Raw genomic sequence first — 20750 nt, 5'->3', positions numbered from 1 at the left:
TAAGTACAACCAACACTGGACATTTTTAATTGCCAGTAGGCGATATGGCCGGATGTGCTCGGGACGTGACCATGATGGGTGAAGTGCCAGAATGGAAGCAGAGGAAGTGAGAGACAGAGGCAGCTTAGAGGCGAGAAAAGGTGTTAGCAAACAGATGAGAGGTAGGTTAAGAGGGTGAGTCAGAGGCAAGGAGGTAAGCTTTTTGTTTGGTTTTGAACACATCCAGCCTTGTGACAGTATGACGAAGTAGGTGTGAAGTCAGGGAGTTCAAAGAGAGTCCTGGTAGCAAAGTTAATGATCTTGTCGAATGAACAAAAAGCATAAATGGGAAGACCAATGAGGATCCTGGTACAGTAGTCCAGTTTAGAGAAGATAAGAGTGGTTAAGAGATGCTTGGCGGTGTTGACAGGAAGTAGGTGCCTGATTTTCCTAATATTTAAGAGGTTGAGGCGATCCGCTGTTCTAGTTTTGGATATAAAAGTATAGAAGGTGTGAGAAGGGTCATAGATGACTCTGACGTTTGTAGCTGAAGAAGAGTAAGTGAGAGTGTCGGTGGGAACTGGATAGGCAGAGGAAGAGATGTTAGAGAGCGTGTGTCAGGGAAGAAGGGTACCTCTGTTTTGGTAAAGTTTAACATCAGAGAATGCAAAGCCATACAATTTTTAATGGCAGAGAGACAGTTGACATTTTGATAGAAAGATCAGAGGAGGGTTCAGGAAAAGAGAAGATTTGGGTGTTCTATGCTAAAAGTTGGTACAAGAACCCAAAGGAGGAGATTAGTGCCACAAGAGCAGAGGTTTAGAGTGTGAAGAGGAGTGGACCCAAGACAGAGCCTGCTGGAACACCAACAGTTAGAGGAATGTGTTCAGAGGTGTTGTTTCTCCAGGAGACTGAGAATTGGCAGGGTGCAAGTTAGGATTCAATCCAGGCAAGGGCTTGATTGTGAATCCCAATAAGGAGATCAGAGTGGCCGACAGTGTCAAATGCAGGAGACATGTCAAGGAGAATTAGGATAGAGGATTGGTTTGAGTGCCTAGCAGAGGTGATGAAGATGAACACATTCATGAGAGTAGTTTCTGTGTAGTGACACGAGCGGAAATCTGCTTGTAGGGTGTCTTGAAGGTTGTGGTTGTCTAAGAAATTGGTAATACCGTTGAGGACAACCCTTTCGAGCACTTAAGAGTAATGCGGAAGGAGAGACACAGAGCGAAAGTTAGCTGGTAGGTTTGTGTCAGCACCTTGTTTTTTAGGAGAGGGATGATCATGGCCATTTTGAAAACCGGGGGAAAGCAAGTGGTGTCGAAGGACAGATTGAAGAGTTCAGCGAGGTGAGAGGCCACTATAGGGGCAATAGGCTTGACTAGGGCACAAGAGGGGTTAGCCTTCATCAATAGAGATAGCACTTTATCAGGGTTAATGTGATTAACGTGGGAGATGGAGGCAGAGGATGAGGGTAAAGCAGGTGCACTGCAAATGTAGGAGGACGGAGTGTGACGAACGTCAGGAGAGAGTATATAATTTTGGAGGAGTGTGTTTAGGGTGCCCTGTATCTGGCGAGGATGGTTGGAGTGAGTGTCAATGGGGGTTAGGTAGTATTCCGTTTTCACTCTAATAAGAGTGGACTTGACAGAGTACAGGTTAGAGAGAAAGTTGAGTTGCAGGTCCCTAAGCGAGTGGGTATGCCTCTATTTGCACATCAGCTGATGCATGTCTGTGCGGAGAGAGTGTATGAAGGGGGTGACCCATGGTTGAGAATGCTGAGACATAGGGGTGAAAGTAAGCAGTTGAATGAGTCATATAGTGGGGATTGGAAGCTGGAGAAGGCAGTGTTGGTCCAAGAGGTATCGGGTGTGAAGGATGAGAGTGAAAACTGTAGGTCAGAGATCAAGGGGGGAATGGCAGAAGATTTAAATTCCCTTTAAAGTATCCTTTAGTAACATGTTACATTTGTTAATTCCCTTTTGAATATCTCTGCTTTAGAAATTCATTTGGGCTTAGTGCCTCGTCCTGGACTCATTCACTAATTCCATGCCATTACTGTCAGCTATTTTCTCTGCACTTCACCCATTCCATTTGCTGTCTGCTCCCACCAGGTCCTGCCCCTCCTGCTTGCTAGTACTCCTTTGCTTCTGGTTCTACACCCCTCTGGGCCTTCAGCGCCTATTCATTCTTGGACTTTCCTAATCCTCTCACTTTGTGATCTTAAACTTTCCAAGAAAGATCAGTTGTCCGGACAACCTTCCCTTTTGCCTGGAGGTGCTACAAAGATGGCCACATGTAAAACATCTATAAATACAAAAATAAAATAAGTTGAAATCATTGAATCCATGTGATCTTGAATTGTATGTGCAGGTTTCATTGAATATTGAGTCAATCCTCGAAATGGCTGCATTTTAATCGTTTCCTTCTCTCCAGCACCATTCGCATTTTCATGTGTACATCACCCCAGGGTATGTCTAACACTGACTTTCCACTTCCAGGTGGAAAACATCAGGGTTTTGGACCAGGTCTTTGGACTTTGTGAGACTGAAGCCAAATTCTTCTCATCAGTATTCTTCGACGGGATCCTGGGCCTCGGCTACCCCAGCTTATCGGCCGACGCTGCCATGCCAGTCTTTGACAACATGTGGAAGCAGAAGTTGGTCACCCATGATCTGTTCTCTGTTTTTCTGACCTCGTAAGTCTCTGCCATATACATGAAGTGGGATGACTGACAATGGAAGACAAAGGAGGATTGAGAGGCACTTACTTAGATAGAATGTGCTGTTCAAATGGTGTCTTCTCTGGTTGTCTTTGGTGCTATCATTAGTTTCTACACGCAAGCAATTTCAGTTTTCTTGTTATTTGAACAAGTTCTACAGCCAACAATCACTTAATTTCTGGAAATAAAACAGGTGACAAAGTGGTATAAGATTCCTGAAATTCTTATACACTCCAAAAAACTATTACGGGTAGTATAGCTCAGTGGCAACGTGCTCATCTTGGAAGCAAGACGATGCAGAGCAGCACAGGTTTGAATCCCGGCTCCATGCTTAGAAACCTTGTTGGTATTAAGTGCGTTATAAAAACACAATTATAATTACAAAATCACTGCCCTAGGTTATCGTTAGGAACTATATTTTACTGAATTTAAAAGTAAAACATAATTTAACATGGCCAGCATAGAGAATTAGGTGAGAACAAAACAGGGTAACCCCGATTACCAGTGTGCTGAGGACTGAAAGTAGATATGGTGGCGTGCTGCAGAAAGAGTATGTTGAGGAGCTACCCTTAACCTCAATTAGAATACACGGATATGAACTTGTACGAGTAGAATGTGCTTCACCAAATGTGTGATTTTATTGTCCTTTGATACAATTATCAATTGATTCTGAAAATATTTGGATATGTGCATACATTACAATTATTGCGGTTCTCTTCTTAGATCTCAGCCGACACGTGTTTCGACACAAGGTCTTTCTCAAGCCATTAGCAGTAGATTGTGATACTCGTTATGTGAGTAGACTGTGTGCCAAGTTATTGCATGAAGTCAGGTAAATGTAGTTTCCTGGATTCTTCTTGAATTACTCTAGATACTCTGAGAGTTTCCTCTTCTTAACATCCTTTATAGAATCATCATGTGAAAGGGGGTGTCCGGTCTGGGTTCATCCCAGTGGCAGCCAGAGACACTGGGCTGCCATTGGGATGAATCCAGGCAGGACATCCCCATCCTCATGGGTTGGCTAACCCATAATTCTGTGTAACCCGTAGCTTGTAACCACATTTACATGTCCTGCACTTTATTGTTTAAAATCCTAATTATATACATTTTCTGTCCAAAAAGAAAAACCCTATGGAGAATAGTAATGAAAAAATACATTATTCCACACTCTGAGGCCCACGTGCGTGTAGCGCATAACAAGAATTAAAATAAATTAATACATGTATACTACATAAATACATTATCCATCATGTACAATGTTTGAGCCTAAAAATGACACATATACTTGGTGACCTTAGATATTTACAGGGTAATTCAAACGTGCGCTAAAACCGATTTCCGCGCACAGCGTATTCATGGATTTTAGGCTCCCAAACCAGCCGTGGCGCAGAGTATCGCAGCGACCCTGCAGCAGCGCCAGTAACGCCCCCAAGAACGCCCTCGCGCAAGGAAAAGCCATCAAAATCGCAAAATCATCGCAAAGGGCTGCGCTAACCCTGGACCAGTTTACAGGGCTGCCAAACAAGGAACGCAAAGCGGGTAACGTGCATATCAGGGGTACGCGTGAAGTTATACACGCGATTAGCCAGGGTACGTGTATTACAGGGGTAGGCGGGAAGTTATACACGCGATTAGCCAGGGTACGTGTATTACAGGGGTACGCGGGAAGTTTAACACGCGATTGGCCAGGGTACGTGTATTACAGGGGTATGCGGGAAGTTTTACATGCGATTAGCCAGGGTACGTGTATTACAGGGGTACGAGGGAAGTTTAACACGCGATTGGCCAGGGTACGTGTATTACAGGGGTAGGCGGGAAGTTTTACACGCGATTAGCCAGGGCACGTGTATCACAGGGGTACGCGGGAATTATCACATGCGATTTGGCTGTGTACGTGTATTACAGGGGTACACGGGAAGTTTTACACGCGATTCGGCTGGGTACGTGTATTACAGGGATGCGATTTGGCCAGGTACGTGTATTACAGGGGTGCGCAGGAATTATCACACGCGATTTGGCTGGGTACGTGTATTACAGGGGTGCGTGGGAATCATCACACGCGATTTGGCTGGGTACGTGTATTACAGGGGTGCGTGGGAAGTCACACGCGATTAGGCTGGGTGGGTCCTCACAGGTGTTCCCTGTACACCCTCCACGGCCCCTGCAGGCAGCCTACAAAACAGGGGACTACCCTGCACACCTGCTCATGTCCCCCTGCACCCCCACCCCCCAGCAGTGCAGGGGCAGCCTCCACCAGGCCCCCACCCATGTCTCCCACCACCCCCACCCCTCCGCCACCAGGGGCAGCCTCCACCAGGACCCCACCCATGCCTCCCACCACCCCCAACCCCCAGCAGTGCAGGGGCAGCCTCCACCAGGCCCCCATTCATGCCTCCCACCACCCCCAACCCCCAGCAGTGCAGGGGCAGCCTCCACCAGGCCCCCACCCATGCCTCCCACCACCCCCAACCCCCAGCAGTGCAGGGGCAGCCTCCACCAGGCCCCCACCCATGCCTCCCACCACCCCCACCCCCCCGCCACCAGGGGCACCCTCCACCAGGCCCCCACCCATGTCTCCCACCACCCCCAACCCCCAGCAGTGCAGGGGCAGCCTCCACCAGGCCCCCACCCATGCCTCCCACCACCCCCAACCCCCAGCAGTGCAGGGGCAGCCTCCACCAGGCCCCCACCCATGCCTCCCACCACCCCCAACCCCCAGCAGTGCAGGGGCAGCCTCCACCAGGCCCCCACCCATGTCTCCCACCACCCCCACCCTCCCGCCACCAGGGGCAGCCTCCACCAGGCCCCCACCCATGTCTCCCACCACCCCCACCCCCCCGCCACCAGGGGCAGCCTCCACCAGGCCCCCACCCATGCCTCCCACCACCCCCAACCCCCAGCAGTGCAGGGGCAGCCTCCACCAGGCCCCCACCCATGCCTCCCACCACCCCCAACCCCCAGCAGTGCAGGGGCAGCCTCCACCAGGCCCCCACCCATGCCTCCCACCACCCCCAACCCCCAGCAGTGCAGGGGCAGCCTCCACCAGGCCCCCACCCATGTCTCCCACCACCCCCACCCCCCCGCCACCAGGGGCAGCCTCCACCAGGCCCCCACCCATGCCTCCCACCACCCCCAACCCCCAGCAGTGCAGGGGCAGCCTCCACCAGGCCCCCACCCATGTCTCCCACCACCCCCACCCCCCCGCCACCAGGGGCAGCCTCCACCAGGCCCCCACCCATGCCTCCCACCACCCCCAACCCCCAGCAGTGCAGGGGCAGCCTCCACCAGGCCCCCACCCATGTCTCCCACCACCCCCACCCCCCGCCACCAGGGGCACCCTCCACCAGGCCCCCACCCATGTCTCCCACCACCCCCACCCCCCCCCGCCACCAGGGGCAGCCTCCACCAGGCCCCCACCCATGCCCCCCACCACCCCCACCCCCCCGCCACCAGGGGCAGCCTCCACCAGGCACCCACTCATGTCTCCCACCACCCCCACCCTCCCGCCACCAGGGGCAGCCTCCACCAGGCCCCCACCCATGCCTCCCACCACCCCCAACCCCCAGCAGTGCAGGGGCAGCCTCCACCAGGCCCCCACCCATGCCCCCCACCACCCCCACGCCCCCGCCACCAGGGGCAGCCTCCACCAGGCCCCCACTCATGTCTCCCACCACCCCCACCCTCCCGCCACCAGGGGCAGCCTCCACCAGGCCCCCACCCATGCCTCCCACCACCCCCAACCCCCAGCAGTGCAGGGGCAGCCTCCACCAGGCCCCCACCCATGTCTCCCACCACCCCCACCCCCCCCGCCACCAGGGGCAGCCTCCACCAGGCCCCCACCCATGCCTCCCACCACCCCCACCCCCCCGCCACCAGGGGCACCCTCCACCAGGCCCCCACCCATGTCTCCCACCACCCCCAACCCCCAGCAGTGCAGGGGCAGCCTCCACCAGGCCCCCACCCATGCCTCCCACCACCCCCAACCCCCAGCAGTGCAGGGGCAGCCTCCACCAGGCCCCCACCCATGCCTCCCACCACCCCCAACCCCCAGCAGTGCAGGGGCAGCCTCCACCAGGCCCCCACCCATGTCTCCCACCACCCCCACCCCCCCACCACCAGGGGCAGCCTCCACCAGGCCCCCACCCATGCCTCCCACCACCCCCAACCCCCAGCAGTGCAGGGGCAGCCTCCACCAGGCCCCCACCCATGTCTCCCACCACCCCCACCCCCCCGCCACCAGGGGCAGCCTCCACCAGGCCCCCACCCATGCCTCCCACCACCCCCAACCCCCAGCAGTGCAGGGGCAGCCTCCACCAGGCCCCCACCCATGTCTCCCACCACCCCCACCCCCCCGCCACCAGGGGCACCCTCCACCAGGCCCCCACCCGTGTCTCCCACCACCCCCACCACCCCCGCCACCAGGGGCAGCCTCCACCAGGCCCCCACCCATGCCCCCCACCACCCCCACCCCCCCGCCACCAGGGGCAGCCTCCACCAGGCCCCCACTCATGTCTCCCACCACCCCCACCCTCCCGCCACCAGGGGCAGCCTCCACCAGGCCCCCACCCATGCCTCCCACCACCCCCAACCCCCAGCAGTGCAGGGGCAGCCTCCACCAGGCCCCCACCCATGCCCCCCACTACCCCCACCCCCCCGCCACCAGGGGCAGCCTCCACCAGGCCCCCACTCATGTCTCCCACCACCCCCACCCTCCCGCCACCAGGGGCAGCCTCCACCAGGCCCCCACCCATGCCTCCCACCACCCCCAACCCCCAGCAGTGCAGGGGCAGCCTCCACCAGGCCCCCACCCATGTCTCCCACCACCCCCACCCCCCCCCCCCGCCACCAGGGGCAGCCTCCACCAGGCCCCCACCCATGCCTCCCACCACCCCCACCCCCCCGCCACCAGAGGCACCCTCCACCAGGCCCCCACCCATGTCTCCCACCACCCCCAACCCCCAGCAGTGCAGGGGCAGCCTCCACTAGGCCCCCACCCATGCCTCCCACCACCCCCAACCCCCAGCAGTGCAGGGGCAGCCTCCACCAGGCCCCCACCCATGCCTCCCACCACCCCCACCCCCCCGCCACCAGGGGCACCCTCCACCAGGCCCCCACCCATGTCTCCCACCACCCCCACACCCCCCCGCCAGCAGGGGCAGCCTCCACCAGGCCCCCACCCATGCCTCCCACCACGCCCACCCCCCCGCCACCAGGGGCACCCTCCACCAGGCCCCCACCCATGCCTCCCACCACCCCCAACCCCCAGCAGTGCAGGGGCAGCCTCCACCAGGCCCCCACCCATGTCTCCCACCACCCCCACCCCCCCGCCACCAGGGGCAGCCTCCACCAGGCCCCCACCCATGCCTCCCACCACCCCCACCCCCCCCCCCCGCCACCAGGGGCAGCCTCCACCAGGCCCCCACCCATGCCTCCCATAACCCCCACCCACCCGCCACCAGGGGCACCTTCCACCAGGCCCCCACCCATGTCTCCCACCACCCCCACCGCCCCCTGCCACCAGGGGCAGCCTCCACCAGGCCCCCACCCATGCCTCCCACCACCCCCAACCCCCGGCAGTGCAGGGGCAGCCTCCACCAGGCCCCCACCCATGCCTCCCACCACCCCCAACCCCCCCCGCCACCAGGGGCAGCCTCCACCAGGCCCCCACCCATGCCTCCCACCACCCCCACCCCCCCGCCACCAGGGGCACCCTCCACCAGGCCCCCACCCATGTCTCCCACCACCCCCAACCCCCAGCAGTGCAGGGGCAGCCTCCACCAGGCCCCCACCCATGCCTCCCACCACCCCCAACCCCCAGCAGTGCAGGGGCAGCCTCCACCAGGCCCCCACCCATGCCTCCCACCACCCCCACCCCCCCGCCACCAGGGGCACCCTCCACCAGGCCCCCACCCATGTCTCCCACCACCCCCACACCCCCCCGCCAGCAGGGGCAGCCTCCACCAGGCCCCCACCCATGCCTCCCACCACGCCCACCCCCCCGCCACCAGGGGCACCCTCCACCAGGCCCCCACCCATGCCTCCCACCACCCCCAACCCCCAGCAGTGCAGGGGCAGCCTCCACCAGGCCCCCACCCATGTCTCCCACCACCCCCACCCCCCCGCCACCAGGGGCAGCCTCCACCAGGCCCCCACCCATGCCTCCCACCACCCCCACCCCCCCCGCCACCAGGGGCAGCCTCCACCAGGCCCCCACCCATGCCTCCCATAACCCCCACCCACCCGCCACCAGGGGCACCTTCCACCAGGCCCCCACCCATGTCTCCCACCACCCCCACCGCCCCCTGCCACCAGGGGCAGCCTCCACCAGGCCCCCACCCATGCCTCCCACCACCCCCAACCCCCAGCAGTGCAGGGGCAGCCTCCACCAGGCCCCCACCCATGCCTCCCACCACCCCCAACCCCCCCCGCCACCAGGGGCAGCCTCGACCAGGCCCCCACCCATGCCCCCCACCACCCCCACCCCCCCGCCACCAGGGGCAGCCTCCACCAGGCCCCCACCCATGTCTCCCAACACCCCCACCCACCAGCACTGTGGGGCACGTGGCCAGCAGGCAGTCATGCAGCAGAAGATGGCAGGTGGGAGCGTGCTCAGGGCTCTGGGGGGCAGTAATTTGGCCTCCTGGCCAGGAGCGTGGTCTCTCGTGTGTGAACGCGTGGACAGCCTGATAGGGAGTGAAATCCCACACGTCAGCGTGTGAATCGAGGAAAGGCCCTTAGCGCGTAAACCCGTCAACAGCATATGCGCGCCTATAGTCACCTGCACGTGCAGGAAATTGTTGCGTGACACGTCCCAGTGTCAAAGCGTGTGATTGGTGAAAATGGATCTACACGCAGAAGTGACAAAGCGTGTGATTGGTGAAAATGGATCTACACGCAGAAGTGACAAAGCGTGTGATTGGTGAAAATGGATCTACACGCAGGAGTGACAAAGCGTGTGATTGGTGAACGTACACGCCGCGTAAGTGACGCTGTACGTGTGGGCCTGTATATAAGGTACATGTAGAACACCATTTCCTTGTACGTGCTTTTCGTGGAGAGCGAGTGGGTGAATTCTGTACTTCTTGTCGTTTCACACGCGATTTACTTCACGGCGTTTCCAGTTCGTACTCCCTGTTACCTCTGACAGCTTTTTCTCTATTTTTCCTCTTGTACTGGTTTACCTGGGCCTGTTCCCTCAAACAGTGTCCCCTTCTACTGTTGTCCTGTCTTCTCAGACAGCGTACACATCTTCTTTTGGCGGGGGTTTAGCCAGCCAAACGCGCTCATTTTTCACGCTCTTTTACCTGGCAGACGGTGAGTCACGCACGTATCCAACTTCTGTGCTTGCCCCGTGTGTAGCCTACCCCTTCAGAGGTCATTCTAGGCTGCGTGTGACACGCATACGTTCATTCTTGTGTTACTGGGTGCCACAGCGTAGTGCAGGTTTTTCTTTCTGCACACGTGGTCTAGGAGGGGTTGCGTGCACGTCATCTCCCTTTTTTGGGCCTCCTGTGCGTTGCGTGACCCGTCATCTTTCCCCAGGGGTTACAATCAGCCGTGCTAGAGCACTAGGGTACAATTACCATCTGGTACCCAACCCCTTTGACCCCCAATTGCCCAGGACAATTGTCTACAGCCACTCCCATACGCACATTAATATCAGTGCCATGGCTGGGAGGCGAGGATTCCGTAAGGGTGGCAAAGGTGGAAGAGCCACAAGTGGTGGCCGTGGTGGATCCGGTAGGGGACGTGGTCGTAACTTGCAGGGTGAGCCTGTCCCCCCATGTGTGGAGGACCAGTCAAGGGCACCCATCATCCCCCCCCTCCCCCCCTCCCCCTCTCCCGTTGAGGCTGAAGTGGCTGACACCATCCATGCTCAGCCCTTGTTGGACCAGCCCATTGTGGCACCAGACCTGGCTGACTCCATGGCTGACTTCCAGGTCAGCAGGGCTACGACACGTGCGCTGGTGCACGTTGATGCTATCATGCCACGTGGATCTGGGGCAGCAAGGTCATCTGCTGCCCCAAGTAGGCAGGGCGGAGAGGCTGCAGGGGCAGCTGCAGCTCCATCCACCCCAGCTCTCACACACCCAGCCAGGACAGTGTCCGTCCTAGTCCATTCTGCTGACATTCCCCATGACACCATTACACTTGAGCCAATGCCTGCACCAACTCCCATGCTGAGTGTGCAATCCCACACACCTGATACAGAGCCCACCAGGGCTCCTGCCCCTAGTGTCCAGAGCGGCGCAGGACACTCAGGATCACCACCACCTTCCAAGCGGAAGAGGAAGAGTGCTCGTCCGGCACAGGCTGATGCCCACGACACGGCTACACAGTCCGGTCCGTCGAGGAAGCCCAGCTTCACGGATGTGGAACTGAATGCACTTGTCGAGTATGTGTCCGGACATGATAACGAGATGGTCATTGTTGCAGGATCCAAGACCACACCTGCACAACGCCAGGCACACTGGCAGACCATTGCGGACATCGTAAGTGCCCTTGGAATCGTGAGGCGCACAGCCAATGATTGCTACAAGCGCTGGAATGACCTAAAGCGCAGGGCAAAGAAGAAGCTGGCCTCAAGTCATGCCGCAACTCTAGTGACTGGAGGTGGGTCTCCAGTAGAAGACATGGAACTCACTCCACATGAGTCAGTCGCTGGGACCTACGTCACGGAGGAACAGATCCAAGGCGTGGGAGATCTGCCTGATTACGAGGCATTGTCCGGTGAGTGCACATGCATGTGTGTGTCATCCATGTGCATGGTGTGTGTGTGAGGGCATGTGTTTGTGTGCCAGGTGAGAGTGTGTGCGCCTGAGTCGAATGGGTCAGCCATGTGCTTCATGCAAGACATCCTGGGCAGCTGCATTTCGCCATTGCAGTATCCCTTCTGCCAACAGTAGACATCTAGCCCAACAGCACCCAAGTTGGCCTTGAAGTGTCACCTTGCCACTACATTGTTGATTATTTTCCTATGTTCAATCAGACAGATTGTATGCATTCCACCACTTATACTAGGCATTCCTCAGTCCTCTAGTCACATGTATGGCATGGCCATGGTAAAGTGGAGTTACTTTGTTACCTGGATATCATATGTTCACACATGTCCCTGTGCAATTGGACCATATTGGACTGGCAGCTCCAGGTGATAAAGCAGACCTGTCAGAATTAGAAAAGCTATTGCATGTGGGAACTGGACAGAATGAATAAGTGCTGCCCTCCTCTCCATCTACACTCAATAGCAATGGCACATGCCATCTGTGTGATGGCATGTGTGTGTCACCTGGCAATCACAGGGCAATGTGTGATGCCACTGCCAGGCAGCATGCATGAAATGTGTTCATCTTCCATCTTTGTGTAATGAGTGTGTGCCATTTGCCTGCCCTTCATACGCAGTGAGGGTGCATGCATGGGAGGGTCTTAGTCATGTGGGACATGTGTCAATCAAGTACTGGTTCTCTTGTTTCACAGCCCTCATTGTGTGCCATGGTGCTAATGCGGGTTTCCATTTCTTTGTCATTATGTCATTGCAGGGGAAGACGCACCTGATACTGCTGGGGTTGTGGAGATGGTGCAGAGCTAGGAGGGGTCCGAGGGCCGACCAACCACCAGTGAGGGACGTGGTGTGCTGGTGGGTGAAAACCCACAAGTGCTGCAGGTCGTGCTCTCAAGGGGTGTCTCTGGCTGCACCTCCCCCGAGCTGTACTCAGCTGTTGACTCGGATGATGAGACCTACGTGCCGTCGCAGGTGAGTGTTCCAGGGAGGGAATCTGTTCTGTCCCACCCACCTGCACCAGGGTCAGAACCCTCAATGGGGATGTCAGTGTTGGCAGCTAGGCCTTTGGTGGTTACGGATGCAGGGTCACACTCCGCGACATCTGATCCTGTTCCTGGGCCAGCAGATCAGAGGGGGAATGCAGTCCTGCAGCCTCAGGCAGTGCCGGCACAGCAAGGCGCAGTCTGCCTTGCCCCAGACAGGTGTGGTGCCCGCCGACGTGGTGGCCGTACGCCACCCGGCAATACCGCATGGGAGCAATCCATTTACGGTATGGCAACCCAACAGGCTGCATCATCCGAGATGATGGCTCAGGCCATGGATAGGGTGGCCACTTCCATTGTCCCCCCAGAAAGGCTGATGGAGCGACTAGAGCAGGCAACCAACTCCATCTGCCAGTCACACAGGGAGGACATGTTGGGGTCCAACAGGGACAGGCGGGCGGCACTGGCGACTCTGCAGGAGGCCATCTCCATTGAGTCCCAGGGCCACAGGGAAGCCCTGAGGCAGGAGCTCCTTCACCTCAGGACGACTCTTGTTGAGCTTGAGGCTTCAACACACCAAAGGACAGAACAGCAGCTGGAGCGTCTCACCCGTACGCTCTCAGCTGAGATGCAGGCAACGAGGGCGGAGGTCCGGGCATCCCGTGAGTTGGTGCATGGGGACCTCCGCACACTCATCCTCCAGAACCAGACCTACCACACCCGCATGCTTGCAGCCATGGAGGAGCAGACTAGGGCCTTGCGTGGGCTGCCTCCCATAGTGCAACCACCTCCGGATGCAGCTGCACAGGGTGATAATAGCGACAGCAGTGATACTCCCACAATAGGGTAGCCGTGTGGGCCATGAGCCCATGGAGGTGTTTTATCTTCCCAGGATCCACGCAGGTGGGTTCTGGTGTGCATCCTGTCCTCGGACCTCCTGGGTGGCCTCCCCAACCCCCCCGGGCCCATCAATGGCCATTTTTGATTGTTTCTTATTTTTATTTTTATTTTGATTTCTTTTATTCCCAATTTTTTTGGGACGATCTGTTGGCTTCGATCTGTTGGCTTCGATCTGTTGGCTTCCGTGGTTCCTGTGGGCATACGCTGCATTGTGGCTGGGCACATGCAGGCTTGTAATGTATTTGGTTCAGATGCTTGGGTTTGAGTCACACACACCCCTCCTGCTTCCCGTTTCCATGGGCTTGCAAAGGGTGTGCCCAAGTGACAGTGAATTACACAGTGACGTTGGACTCCCATGAGCTGTGTGGCCAGTCTGTAGTCAATACTGTGTATACATTCATAGTGCATATTGCTGTTGTGTTGTACACTGCATGTTGCATTGATGTGTAACTCTTCTTCTGTGTCTACCTCCCAATTTGCAGGTCCCTTCCTCATGTCCACACAAGGACCTCTAGTCTGGAGATGGGGACCATGTTGGCAGCAGTGCACCTACAACTCTACATGGCGACAACACTGCACAGTTGGTAGTGGTGGGAGTGCAGGCATTTCCAGGTGGTGAGACTACTAATATGTAACATTTGTGATGTCATGTTAATGGTACTACGTGCTCAAGTATGTTGTTGGTCCGGCATTGCTGTGAGCATTTCAGGTGTTGCAGGTTTCTAATAGTGCCACTGTACATAGTGAGACTGATGTCATGTTGTGGGGATTACTTTGTTTACCTGCAATTAGCATGACATGGCACGGTGTGTCGTGTGGCGGTGCTGGGGTTGGGTTGGCTGACATGGCACTGTCCTCTTGTTGCATTTTGCAAGTGGGTATTCATTTTAGCTGCTTCAATGTGTAACTTCACAAAACTGCATTGGTGGTGTCTGTGTGGGTAGGGATGCACACAGTGTGACACTTCCAGGTGAACAATCTCAGGCTGACATGGTATTCCCGGTTCATTCTCCAGACATTCAGGATCAGTGTCAGGTTGAGTCATCATTGATTGTCAGATGGAATGTGCCAGGGCAGTGTGCACTCCACAGGGGTGTGATTTCTATGTGAAGTAATTAGCCACTAGCTGTGTACGGGCTGCCTCCCCCCGTGCCCTTTCCCCTCCCATGCGCAGCGGCTGTGCATGTGGTTGGGGATGTGGGGCCACCACCATGTCCACGGCCAGGCCCCGGCGTGTTGCAACGTTGTGCAGGACACATGCTGCCACTATGATCCTGCACACTACTGGGGGAGCGTATAACAGCTGCCCGCCAGAACGGTCAAGGGAGCGAAAGCGTGACTTTAGCACTCCGAATGTGCGCTCCACTATGCCCCTGGTTGTAATGTGGGCTGTGTTATATCTTACCTGGGGTGGCGTGGTGGGGTTCCGAATTGGCATCATCATGTGGGGGCTGAGAGGGTAGGCACTGTCCCCTGTGGAGGTGGTGATTGGTATCATTGGTGGGGTTGTGACCTTGCTCAGTATCCAACATGCATGCATGTGCAGTGGCATACATACTCACCAAGCAGCCATGTATCGCCATGCCGCCCAGCTTCTAGGTCCCGGCTTAGGGTGGACATTCGGTAAATGAAGCTGTCGTGGGTGGAGCCGGGATAGTTGGCATATACTGAGGTGATGATTCCCTTGGCATTACATGCTACCTGCAGGTTGATGGAATGCCAGTGCTTGCGGTTCCTATAGATGTGCTCAGATGCCCTGGGGGGACGTAGAGCCACATGGGTGCAGTCGATGGCACCTAGCACTTTGGGGAATCGTGCCACAGCGTAAAAATCCAGGGCGGCAGCATGCCTTTCTGCAGGTGTTCTGGGCAGGTATATGTGCCTGCGGACTGATGGGCGTGCAGTCATGATGTTCAAGACCTGGTGTAGGCAGCGTGACTGGGTGGCCTGTGACACCCCACCCACTATGGCACTTGTCCGCTGAAATGATCCAGTGGCTAAGAAGTGCAGTACATTGAGGACCTTCTCCAGGGGGCTGAGTGCTTGGGAGCACAGGGTGGGTGATGTGAGGTCATCCTCCCACTCAGTCCCCAGGTCCAGTATGATGTGTGGTGGAAACCTGTACCTCCCATACACCTGGTCATCAGGCATCCCGAAAAGGCTGGTTCTGGGTGTGAATATTCTGGCCCTGACTATCCTCCTCCTCCTCCTTTGGTAGCCCACTGCCACTGCTGCTAGGAACGGTATGTTCATCCTGGCGTCTGAGCTTGTTATTGTTAAAGTCCGCAATTTTATGCTTTGCGCGTGTTCTAGGCGAGCGTGTGACCCGCGCACCCCTGGAATCCAGTTCCCAGTCCAATAGCGTGTGGAAATTCACACGCACCACGGGATACAGCGTGTGACCCACGCACCCCTGGAATCTAGTTCCCACTCCAATAGCGTGTGGAAATTCCCACACAGCAGCCATACAGGTGCGCTGACGTACTTGCGTGTGTAAGTGCCCGCGCACCCCTGAAATACACGTACATAGGCCAATCGCGTGTACGCGCACTTTTGTCCAATTACACGCAATGAAATACACGTACATAGGCCAATCACGCGATGACACTCTGACGTGCAGTATTTCCACGTGTGTTCCGTCATCACGTGCTGAGTGGGCAACGCCCGTGCGGGTCACGTCAGATGCGCTTACGCGCTGAGGGACTCTGGTCCAATAGAATCGCGTATGCGTGCTGACGCGCTTACGCGCTAAGGGCCTTTCCTCGGATTTCACGCTGACGTGCAGGATTTTCACGTGCCAAATCACTCCGTATCAAGCTGGCCACCCGAAAACACACGGAACACCACGCTCCTGCCCAGAAGGCCGAGTTACTGCCCCCCAGTGCCCCGAGCAGCCTCCCACGTGCTATCTGCTGCTGCCTGCCTGCCTGCCTGCCTGCTGCCACGGTGCCCTGCCATTTGGTGCCTGCACATCAGCCATCTGCAGGGGTCCAGTTGCTGTGTCCACCCCTGCTGGAACTGAAGACTCCCAACTGGGATTACATCGCTCCACAGCCCAGCCCCAGGACCCAGTTGCCCACCCACACCTGCCTCTGGGGTTGCCATGTCGGGCACTTCCACATCTGGCACCAGTGGCAACCCCAGGCCAGAGGGGCAGAGGGGCACCAGCTTCACTGCCACCGAAGTTGGTGTCCTGGTGGAGCATGTCCTGGGGCAGTATGATGCCCTCTTTGGATCGTCCCGCGCCAGCAAGGAAGGACGGGAGAGGATCTGGGCCGACTGTGTGGTTGCCATCAACGCGGAGGGGGTGGCAGCCCGCAACGTCCAGAAGATCAAGAAGCACTGGGAGGACTTGAGGTCCAGGACCCTTGTGAAGGCCCGGCGCCTCGTGGAGGGGGGCCGGGGCCGCATGAGTTCCATCCAGAAGAGGGTCCTGGAACGCGTACGCCCAGCGCTCCACGCCCAGGTCCTTGAGAGGGAGGCCCGTCTGGAGTTGAGCGGTATGTGTCCAAGCATTACTGTGTGAGACAGGGCATGTTGCGGTGTGCTGGTTCTATGATACTTGCCTGTATGTGTGCCATGGGCCATGTATGCATGTATGTGTGCAGGGACATCATGGTAATGCATGTGCGACCAGTGATGTGTGACCCACATGGTTGTTGCATGTGTTGAAATGCGGCATGGGGAGCCCTATGCAGATTTTGGACATGAGAGCATGCCAGTCTCTGTACCTGGACATGGATGGGGGTGAAGGATGGGTGCTGATGCCAGGTACATATATGGTAGCCATGTCTGTGTGCCTGACCTGCGTGTCTGTGACTTGTGCATGCCATGGATGCATGACACATGTGTGTGACAATGCACAGATTCAGTGACGCACCCAACTTACCCTTGTTTCGCCTGTGTTCGGTGTGTTTGGGGCCAGATGGATGTGACTGAGGTGAAGTGTGTGCATGTGATATGCATGAGCCATGATGCATGTGAGTTACATACCATTGGACATGCATGGAAATGTCCATGGCATGCACCATGCCTGTTACTGTGTGTGTTTTGCCTGGACTGACCCATGTGTTGTGGAGGGACATGATGGAAGTGTACTTTGACAGTGGTGCTCATCTGCTATTGCTTCCTGTCTAGGGGACCATTGTACAGTAGCCTGATGCTTGTGTCCTTTGTCTCCCTCTACGCAGCGGCTAGTGAAGAAGAGGGCGGAGACGGCGCTGTGGAGCAAGGCGGCGGGGATGCCCCCACGGCTGCAGCGGAAGGGGTGGGTGAGCCCCCACAGGGGCCTGCTACGGCGGGAGACGGTGAGGAGCCATCCAGGTTGGTGGTTTGCACAGAGGAGGAGGAGGCCGACACTGGTGCACACATGGGGCCTGGTGGGAGCATCCCTGCTGGTGCAAGTGGTGCAGTCCAGGGCCAGGGCCAGGGGCAGGAGGCAGCACAGGTCACCGTGGAGGGGCCTGTGCATGTCACTGTCCCTGACCCTGTGAGTGCACCACCATGCACCAGCAGGGATGCCCCGTCCCAGGCCCGTCCGCAGGTAGAGGGGATGTCCATGTCACCTGACTCCCCTCCACCTGCGGACGTGGTAACCCCTGGCCGCGTGGAGAAGGTCCTGATTGGGGTCGCGATGCGCACGGCTGTGATTCGTGATGACGTGCGTGCTTCCCGGGAGGAGCACGCACGTCATCACGAAGTGCACCGTGCCGACGTGGCCCAATTGGGATCGGCCATGTTCGGGGGTTTCCTGCATGTGTTGGCCAATCTGACGGCCCTCTCCTCCTCTGTGCAGGCTATCCACCGGTCATTCTCCTTGCCGTCTTCCGGCCCAGATGCCACCAGGGTCCCCTGTGGACCTGCCCCGACCAATGCAGCCAGCTCGGTGGGGATCCCATCCCTGCCACAGTTGGGAGTCGGAGGTCCAGCAGGGGTGGACAACACAGCAAGTGGACCCCAGCAGATGGAAGATGTGACGGCATCATCGGGCAGGGCACGTGCACGACGGCGTCGGTGGTTTCCATCAGCCTGGATGCCGTCATGCTGGCAGAGGCAGTGGCGTCGGAGGCAGCAGCGGGCTCGACGTGGGAGGCATCATGGCTCGGGGCCATCAAGATCAGAGGGGCAGGCATCGGCCGGAGGGCAGGGCAACCCTGGGATGGTGGTGTGTTCCGTGTGGGAGGAGTTTGGCCAGCGGATAGGTGCGGAGCGGCAGCGGGCGGAAGAGGAGCGGCTCGCCATGGTCAGGGCGGAGTTCTCCATGCGTCGGGCATTGAGGCGGGCTGAGTGCCTCGAGGAAGCTCGCAGGGAGTTTGAGGTGGACATGGGGTTGTCCCTGCGAGACCTCGGGGCCAGGACAGAGTCCCGCCTCCAGGACATCGACATGGCGTTCGATGATGCCCTGGCCAGCAACATCACCAAGTGAGCCGCAGGACTTGCCCGCTGCCTTTGTATATAGTTATTTAGTTAGTTAGTGCTAGGTTTCCTTTATTTATTTTTATTATTTTGGACCGCTCGGACAATGGCCACTTTTTTGTACATATATTTTTCATTAGTTAGTGGTAGGTTTCATTTTTGGTGTTGGGCTCATGGACCCTGGAACATTCCTGTATATAGTTTGTTTTTTTGGGAGATACATTTTTTTGATTTCTTATTGTTTTCACCATGACGTAATGGTTTTTCATTAATTTCCTATGACATGATATTGCTTTGGACAAATTCATTTTAATTTTTTTTTCCTTTGTTTTTTTGTTGATCACTTTTGTTCTCGGACATGGACCATTTATTTACTTAGCCACATTGTTGTACGTTTGAAAAGTTCACTTATTTTTGGTATTTAATACATTTTTTATATTTTCTTACACTTGTGTTATTTTCTCATTGGTTTGTTACATGTCATGATATGGGTTTTGACATTCACTTGCACCCATTGTGTATGTGTGTGTGACGGACATGTGTTCTTTTGCATACTTGGCATTGGGGTTGTGTCATGTGATTGCATTCACTATGTGGGTGGATGCAATCCTTGCCTGGGTGTTTGTGCTGGGTATGCTGGCCATTACTGCCATGATTGTGTATCGTTAGGACCTGGGGCCAGGGGGACATGTGTGGGGGCCTGCTGGCAGGTTCCCCACAGTGCTGGGGGGTGGGGGTGGTGGGAGACATGGTTGGGGGCCTGGTGGAGGGTGCCCCTGGTGACTGGGGGGGTGGAGGTGGTGGGAGACATGAGTGTGGGCCTGGTGGAGGCTGCCCCTGCACTGCTGGGGTGTGGGGGTGGTGGGAGACATGAGTGGGGGCCTGGTGGAGGGTGCCCCTGGTGACTGGGGGGGTGGGGGTGGTGGGTGACATGAGTGGGGGCCTGGTGGAGGGTGCCCCTGGTGGCGGGGGGGTGGGGGTGGTGGGTGACATGAGTGGGGGCCTGGTGGAGGGTGCCCCTGGTGGCGGGGGGGTGGGGGTGGTGGGAGGCATGGGTGGGGGCCTGGTGGAGGCTGCCCCTGGTGGCGGGAGGGTGGGGGTGGTGGGAGACATGGGTGGGGGCCTGGTGGAGGCTGCCCCTGCACTGCTGGGGGTTGGGGGTGGTGGGAGGCATGGGTGGGGGCCTGGTGGAGGCTGCCCCTGGTGGCGGGGGGGTGGGGGTGGTGGGAGACATGGGTGGGGGCCTGGTGGAGGGTGCCCTTGGACTGCTGGGGGGTGGGGGTGGTGGGAGACATGGGTGGGGGCCTGGTGGAGGCTGCCCCTGGTGGCGGGGGGGTGGGGGTGGTGGGTGACATGAGTGGGGGCCTGGTGGAGGGTGCCCCTGGTGGCGGGGGGGTGGGGGTGGTGGGAGGCATGGGTGGGGGCCTGGTGGAGGCTGCCCCTGGTGGCGGGAGGGTGGGGGTGGTGGGAGACATGGGTGGGGGCCTGGTGGAGGCTGCCCCTGCACTGCTGGGGGTTGGGGGTGGTGGGAGGCATGGGTGGGGGCCTGGTGGAGGCTGCCCCTGGTGGCGGGGGGGTGGGGGTGGTGGGAGACATGGGTGGGGGCCTGGTGGAGGGTGCCCTTGGACTGCTGGGGGGTGGGGGTGGTGGGAGACATGGGTGGGGGCCTGGTGGAGGCTGCCCCTGGTGGCGGGGGGGTGGGGGTGGTGGGAGACATGAGTGGGGGCCTGGTGGAGGGTGCCCCTGGTGGCGGGGGGGTGGGGGTGGTGGGAGACATGAGTGGGGGCCTGGTGGAGGGTGCCCCTGGTGACTGGGGGGGTGGGGGTGGTGGGTGACATGAGTGGGGGCCTGGTGGAGGGTGCCCCTGGATGGTGGGGGGTGGGGGTGGTGGGAGACATGAGTGGGGGCCTGGTGGAGGCTGCCCCTGGTGACTGGGGGGGTGGGGGTGGTGGGTGACATGAGTGGGGGCCTG

At 58.0% G+C, this 20750-nt stretch overlaps 1 protein-coding gene across 1 annotated transcript in view; it reads left to right on the top strand.

Moving 5' to 3' along the window:
* LOC138528208 (pepsin A-like) overlaps window positions 1–20750 on the top strand; it is a gene marked incomplete at its 5' end in the record, with an annotated part of 200039 nt that overhangs the window by 59063 nt on the left and 120226 nt on the right. The window contains one exon of the mRNA XM_069639665.1: window positions 2481–2677. Within this exon, the coding sequence (XP_069495766.1) occupies window positions 2481–2677 (197 nt within the window). The remainder of the gene's footprint in view (window positions 1–2480; window positions 2678–20750) is intronic.

The sequence above is a fragment of the Ambystoma mexicanum genome, chromosome 7q (assembly GCF_040938575.1).
Source record: "Ambystoma mexicanum isolate Mex_15411 chromosome 7q, UKY_AmexF1_1, whole genome shotgun sequence".
NCBI classification, from domain to species: Eukaryota; Metazoa; Chordata; class Amphibia; order Caudata; family Ambystomatidae; genus Ambystoma; species Ambystoma mexicanum.
This window is presented reverse-complemented; position numbering and strand designations above follow the sequence as displayed.